General features: G+C 33.7%; 1 protein-coding gene across 1 annotated transcript; it reads right to left on the reverse strand.

Moving 5' to 3' along the window:
- Window positions 1–818: 818 nt before the first annotated feature.
- Window positions 819–7,000, reverse strand: LOC111369462 (vacuolar protein-sorting-associated protein 37 homolog 1-like). Its single transcript, XM_022990980.1, has 7 exons — window positions 6,720–7,000; window positions 5,279–5,503; window positions 4,523–4,610; window positions 2,570–2,609; window positions 2,445–2,491; window positions 2,239–2,359; window positions 819–1,288 (listed from the first exon to the last, which is right to left on the reverse strand). The coding sequence occupies exons 1-7, from the start codon at window positions 6,734–6,736 to the stop codon at window positions 1,125–1,127; spliced, it is 702 nt and encodes a 233-aa protein (XP_022846748.1). The 5' UTR covers window positions 6,737–7,000; the 3' UTR covers window positions 819–1,124.
- Window positions 7,001–8,004: the final 1,004 nt, after the last annotated feature.

Consider the following 8,004-nt stretch of genomic DNA (forward strand, 5'->3'; position numbering starts at 1 on the left):
GGTATGTCAGTTGGCGTCGATAATTGATGGGTGGGGTGCGGTGTGTAGTTGCTGATAAAGTATTGTGTTACTAGGCTTCCGATTTTGTGGAAGGAAATGGGTTGTGGGGGGTTGTCCAGTTGAAACAAGGATGATTTTATGGTGTCTCTGGATGAAGGTAGGTAGGTTATTGAAAGGCAACAGTTTTAGATGATGGACTTGTGATGAATATGCAGTCGCGCAGTATTGGGAAGCTGGGGTTGGATCATTGATTGGGGGGCGATTATTGTTTGTGAAAACGGGCTTTTGGAGGTACCTTTTTTAAAAAAAAAATTGTGAATAGTACGTTGGTTTTGTTTTGTGTTTTCGGTAGTGGGGAATTTGGATGAAGACGTGGGATGTAGGAGAGTCAAGTTTTGAGGAACTCTGCGGTGTTGGAAAGTTGCAAGGGTCTCGATGATGGGCAAGATACATGTTCATCGTAGCGAATGAAATGTTGGGTTTTGCTGGACTGTCAATGAAGGGTTGGCTGTTAACTGTTGACATAGGGAAGATTGTTGGGTAGTTGCAACCATTCTAATGCAGTGAAAATTCTAAAGTTTAGCTCCGATACCACTTTAATGCAGAATCAATGGATTGGACTTTGAAATCTCTTGAATCATTTAACAATTACTTCAGTAGTAGCATCACATAAATAAGCGGCAGGATATGAAGTTAGAGAGAAGAGGAAGAGAAGAAGAAAGGCAGCAAGAGGGGGAAAGGAGGAACTCGAGAGAAAGGGGGAAGAAGACCGGAGGAGACACCCAAAAGGAGAAGAATCAAGAGAAAAGGAGGAAAACTTGATCACCAAGCATATTCATTTCATTAATTCATCCACCGTCTTTGAAAAAGCAATACAAACGTATAAATAACAAAATTAAGCCTAATGGTTATGGTACTTGGGCCAGCCCATTAATACAAGCCCAATGAAATAAAATATAAATAATAGTCCAAAACATAGATAGGAGTCCAAACAAGTGATGTCTTCATCAAAAACACTTCGAAGTAAATAGGCAAAACTTAAAAGACTTGTTTGCCTATGGAACAATGTTATACAAGTTTAAGGAAAAGCAGTACAAATATCCAATACATTACAGCATCACAGCTTAGTTGGTTATAGCTGTCTTTGCAGCAAGATGGGTAAGTGCGCGCTTATGGTACGTGCAGCGCAACTTCTTGTATTTTTGTACAAAAGATGTCATATCAATCTCCTTATCAAGAAGCTGCCTGTGGAGGGCATCAGATTCCTCTTCTGTTTCATTCATTGCCTCTGAAATAATAATAACTTACATAAAACTTATTTAGACTAACTACAAAGAAACTCTCTCTGAGAAAATGACTAGTATAAAAAATACATATTACTAATAGCAGGTTAGTGCATCTCAACTTCCCAGTAAAGCCAACCAAGAATTCTACATGTAGGTTGTGAAATCTAGATTGTTTGTTTCTGAAGAATTTATTTGGGTGATTTATAGAGAGGAGAAAATGAAGAAACAAATTATTCGATGCATCTTTAGAGTAATAGATAGTAGGGTTTATGAAAGATGATGGTCTAGAAATAGTTACGAGTTCATGTATGGTTCCAGAATGTTTAGGGAAATACTGTGTTCAATGGCATCTTTTGTAAATTTTTTTTTTTTTTTTCAGTACTCGAGTGGTTATAGAAGGCTAGAGACAGAATGCTAGAAGCCGGTGGAGACCATTGCAGAATTTAAGACAGATGGTAACATTTGCATCTGTGCTCATCTTATATTGGAAATGATTGAGCTTTGCATGTATGTAGAAAAACAAATATCCCCAGCAATGGACAAATGCTCAGGTGCCATGCCCATGCTCTTTTGCTGCTTTTCAGCAGGAAGAAAGAGAAATCATTTGTTTAATAAATGTCAAAAACTAATTAGCCCCTGTTTGACCCCCATTTTTGGTAATGAAAATGGGGGGAATAGTGTTTTGTTGAAAAAATGAGTGGTTGAAAAAGAAGGAAAAATTTTCGATTTACGTGTAATATTATTTTATGAAAGATTGTGTGGTTAAAAGTAGGAGAGAGAAAAAAAGAATATAATGTAATGTAATTTAATGGGAATCAAACAAGGGCTCAGTAATCTCAGCAGACTAAACTACCATATGACGAAACTTCAAACTGAAAATGAAAATTGAACATAACAACAGTATCTTTTCATCAGAAAGCAGAATTTGATATAATTCACAGTTCTAATTCACCTTGAAGTTGATGAAGGAGGGAAACCGGTGAATAAAATTTCAGAATCTCCTCTTTCTTCTTCTCTAAGTCATGCAACTTTTCCAGGGCAGTAGCCAGCTCAGTTGTGCGGATGATTCTGCACTGCATCCGCAAAAAAAGAGTAGAAAGTGTTAAAATTTTGATGTAAGTTCAGGAATTAGGGAAAACTGAGCGCAGATGAACATACCTGATTCCTGAGCTCCATTATCTGTGGTTCTTTTTCCAGATTTGCTCCTACAAAATGTTATAATTCGTAACAGATACGCTACAGTTGTACATAGAACTAGAAAATGAAGTGACTTGTAAACTTACTAGTAAGTTGCAGTGTTTCGTTCCGAAGTTCATCTCTCACCTATTAAGTAATTTACAAAAGGAGAATGTGTCAAGAGTAATGCAAAAATCAACTTAGGCAACGACTACCTCAACAGCGTGGACTAACCCACCATATGTTTGGCTCATGTTTATAAACTATTTATAAACACTACAGCCACTTGTTATCCACACATTTCAATGGACTCACAAGACTACCCACTTATCCACACTCATTTCTATCTATATATAATTTAAACAGCTTATAAACACTTCCCAAACATGCTCTAAGAAATACACAACCAACACAGGCAAACCTCTAACCTGCGCCTATAATCTTTTCAATGTGTAATCAAACAGAAATATGAGATCCCTTAATGGATGGAAATCACGAAGTAGCACATAAGGATTTCAAGCAATTCAATTTGCAAGAGGATAGGTATTTTTTTTTTTTTTACACGCTATTTTTTTCCCTGTACAAGGTACTTAACCTACATCTCACATGAAAATGGCCAATTCTAGGAAGTAACAAAAATCAATGTTAAGCCTTCCAGCTGACAAAAGTTTCATCAATATTTCCAATATATAATACATATCAACTCTAGTTACACATCTTTGTCGCCCTCTGAAGCAGCATATAATTTATACATCAAAGACAATGCAAACAGAAATTCCTCATTATACATTTGCTCCAAACTTTTACCAAATTCCAGGACTATACCTTACATTGCGTACATGCAGCAAACCTGATGTGTCCCATAGAATAAAAAACTGGAATTTCTTACTTACCTTCTTCTTCAACAACTCATATAACATACTTCTATATAACTAATCCAAGTTATGGACATGGGATCCTACTGGATAATCTCAAAATATTTGTTGTTTTAGTGTTTGGCAAAATGGTCATTCACGAGTAGAGTTATAATGTCAGATACTTAAAGTTTTACTGAAAATATTTATTAATAATCAATCTATTAAACCCCTGTTTGGCCCCCAATTCTTAAAAACTCATTTTTTCTTCAAACTCATTTTCAACCACACATTTCATAGTACCCACAACTTTTATCAACTTGCAACTAAACATTTCACCAACTTTATCAAAAAATCTACTAAAACTCTAATTTTTATCCCCACCAAACAGGGGCTAAATTGATTTAGCAGCTACTATTTCAAGAAGTTCATTATTTAACTGATGAAAATTTTGAAATATATGCTGCCCTATGATAATTATTACTATTTGTAGAAAAATTTAGAGGGTGTTTGACACCCATTTTTATGGAAAAATAAATTTTAAAATAGTAGATCGATGAAGAATGTGGATGAAAAATACGGAAAAGATTTTGATTTATGTGTAATATTATTTTAATGAAGAATGTATTGTCAAAAAGAAGAGAGATAAATGTATTTTGATAAAAATGAGAGTCAAACGGGGCCTTAATTAAATTGTTACATAGAAACTCATATTTAATATACATATTTAATTTAAATTTATATACAGATTCTATTTATCAATTTAAGAGTTTAACGTTTTATTACTTAACTAATGATTTTTAATTACTTTATTATTATTTTTGCATAATATAATATTGTTAAGTTAGTGAGGGTGTTTAAGTCATTTTACAGGTAAAATGATTTGAGTAGCTACCCCCAGCCAAATTAACTAACTTTTTTATTTATTAGTAAGAAAAAAAGAAACTCATATGGTTAGACAAATATGTCTAAAATGCAAATTTATTATAAGTATGTTTAACTTATTTTTAAGCATCATCAAACAGGTTCGTCCGACAAACATGTGTAAAGTGCAAATTATTTCTAAATATTTTGGCTTAATCATAAAGGACAAAAACAAGCTCTCAGTTATTGAACACTAATTGTAGATCTTCATAACCTTGAGGAAACAAGGAACAAAGAAACAAAAATTCAATTGAAAAATATAATTCTCACAACACATCTCACCCTATTTTGAGTTTTGACAGGCTCAAGTGAACGGAAGAGGTGTTGATATGCATCCTTGTCAGACAAAAGCTTCCGAAGGTCATCAACACTGCACATAGCAAACAAACAAGAATGTGACAAAAACTACAATGTGTAATATAGAAATCCAAGGGTTAAGAGCTCATAGTTAATTACCAATCCTTGAAAATCGGTATTAATTTATACCTATGGCTTCATTTAATTCTTTTTCATGTATACTTATCCTATGTTGGGGTCGGGTACAATATATATGCATGTGAAGTTTCTTCTGTGATTTTATTACAAAGAACTTGTCCTCATATTCTAAATCATGGAAATGGAATAAGGCTTAGTTTATTGTTGGTGATTATGAAATACTATCTCTTCTCTGCGATGAATCCCGCCTTTACATCAATCCCATTCGCAGGTTTTTGGATGATTTAAATCAGTATCTAAATTATTCCACAGTTTATTACATATAAGCAACCCCACCAAACTTCAGTTTGGCCCCTTTAGCCATACAAGTGCAAAGGTCATCATTTCATTTCAAACATCCCAACAAAAACTATTCAAATGATCGAGTAAAAATATCATGAGTCAAGGTAGAAAATTTGGACCAGTGGTGGACAAAGAGCTGGAAATTTGTAAATTGAATATGAAGAACTAAAGATATCATTAATCATCCAGTGATGTTTAGGATAAGGACAAAGTTGTGACAGTAAAAAGGTCATGGTATGAAATGGGATAGCAAGACTTCACCTTTTATCTTTCAACAGTGCTATGATACCTGCAGCCTCTGCAGGTGAGACATTTGACATCGAGTTTGATCGATCTGGGGGCCTTGGTATGCTGAAGTTGCTGGAAGAGCTGGCACTGGGTGTTGTGGGAAGTGAAGAATTGGTTGAACTGACAACAGATGGTGGGTACCACGAATCTGTAGAAATTTCTTGCGGGTGTGGCTGAGTTTGTTGCTCCTGAGAACCCCTGTGGATAAATGCAATTAAAGCACATTAACAAACACCTGATCTGAAGCTTGTGTGTCTTAGATAAGATAACACCACTAACATCAGTATCTTTCATTCAATTTCCTTGTAAAACAGAAAGCATTTTTGAGATTTACAAAGAGAAAATAACAAGAAGATGAAATGCACAGGAACAGAAACTGCGGAAAAATTGAATGAATTTCCCATGACTGTTCCAAGTGAGACTATGATGCTCAACAAACCTGGTCCACCGTCCCGATGGCACCATGTTGTATAATCTCCTCTGTAGACAACTTTATTTTTCCAGCATAATTAACCCAGGTCATAAACAAACACAACAAAGACATCAACCACGTAAAACTAACCACGGTGCCTTATACAGACCAACAGTTACATTTTAAGACACCATGTTGTACGACATGTTTCTGAAGTGACCTCTTTCCATAATCTTGCAAACAGATTAGTTTTAAAAAATGTGCAATTATATACTTTCACTTTTTCAAGATAAGTCACACCAACATAGTCTTCGCCAATGATTTGGAGGGTAGAAGAAAGATCTAAAGTAGACTATGCTTGATTTGCTATTCTATGGCAGAACCTTATTAGTCATCATAATCCATCAACGTTAAAATCAGAATGAATGTGTACAGGCTTTAGGCTTGATCAGAAATGTAATTCTAGAATCAACTATCAGGGACAGACCTAAAGAGCACAAACGAATCATAGAGCTTGATTTGATCTCCACCTGGGGTTCCATGGATCACAACCGGTATCTCTCCAGTTGCACTAGGAATTGGGTTTCTCACCTACATCCCTAAGATTTTAAATGAACTGATGCCTAGAGAAATCAATTGAATAAACATATGTAGGAATAACTGCTGTGTACAAGATACATGCTGTAAATCCAAAGAGCAGATTGATTATAATCAAGAAATGGCGATTTCTATAAACTTCCTCAACTCAGAGAGTGCAGATGTTCTTGTAAATCGAAAGGGTCAGATAATGAACTTGTAAGCCATAAATTATATTATAAGCGCCAAATTTTCACTACATAATCAATTAGAACGAGTAAATAAGAAAAGAAAGAAAAAAATAATCAAGATTAGTCTTTTCACCAAAATATATATAAGTAACAAAAAACAAATTGAACATCAGAAGCTCTTCAGAGGAAAATCGTATTTAAACAAGCAAAAAAAAAATTGAGAGGAAACGATTACCAGAAGGACTTGAACATCGCTTTGAAGACGTATCAATCAAGGAGAAAATCGAAACCCTAGAGAAATTCACCTAAACGCTTTTCCTTTTTCTTTTGTGGTTTCGATTTTCTTGTCTCTAATCTTTCGTTGTTTCTCTCTCGCGCGTCGCGTGACAGGGTATCATTGGTGGAGAGAATACATTGCTAATTGGAAAAAGAAATGTTGAGGAAATTTCCCATCAAGCCTGTTATACTTTCTACGAAACCGGAGAAGGTCTCGAATATTTTAGTACGGTTGACCACAATTATTTTCAATATATATATATATATATATATATATATATATATTGTTTGACATTCATTTTTAAGGAAAAATAAATTTTATAATAGTAAATTAATGTAGAATGTATGGATGAAAAGTTTTTAATTTACATGTAATATTATTTCAATGAAGAATGTGTGGTTGAAAAAAAGAGAGAAAAATACATTTTAAAAAAAGAGAATCTAATGGGACCTTAATTTTAATCACGCATTCGTACAATAAAATATTTTATATGTAAATTTAATTTTTTTTCTTTATTTTTTAAACTCGTATTCTCCAAAAGTCATTATTCAAAATTTAATTTTTCCAAAATAATGATTGTCAAATAAGGACTTAGCAAGCCTTTAATTTGTCTTTCATTAAAAAGTCTTTTTAAGGTAAAAAATGAATTTTGAAATAGTGATCTTTTGAAAAGTGCGTAATTAGATAGTAAAAAAAATTGAAGTTATATGTAAAATATTTTATTGTGTAAATGTATGATTAAAATATGTTAAAAATAGTTTTGATTTTATAAAAGACAAAGAGGGACTAAATAAGTATTAGCGTCTTTGTTCTTGTTTCGTGGCATATAATCCTTAGATCTTTAAATTTTATAATGACTTGGTCTAATGGTTTTCATCTTAGATTCGTTAAAGCTTCAAATAGCTTGAATATAGAGTGAGCACTAATGGGAAAATGTTTTAATGTAATAGCATATTTGAATTGGGGTAGACATGATGACTTGGGATGAATTTTTGGACTTGATTCTAGATAATTTAGGGTAGATTGCATTTGCGTAAGCTTTAACTTTTGGACAAATTGATAACAATACACTACGCTAGATTGGTATAGGAGTTGGATGGCCCATGTTCGAATTGATGTTAGAACGTTTTCATGCAGTGGGTGGATAATGCAAAAACTAGCATATTTGAAATGGAGTAGACACGATGACTTGTGGTGAATTTTCGAACTTGATTTTGATAATTTAGGGTAGATTGCAATTGTG

This window comes from Olea europaea, chromosome 20 (assembly GCF_002742605.1).
Source record: "Olea europaea var. sylvestris chromosome 20, O_europaea_v1, whole genome shotgun sequence".
In the NCBI taxonomy this organism is placed as follows: Eukaryota; Viridiplantae; Streptophyta; class Magnoliopsida; order Lamiales; family Oleaceae; genus Olea; species Olea europaea.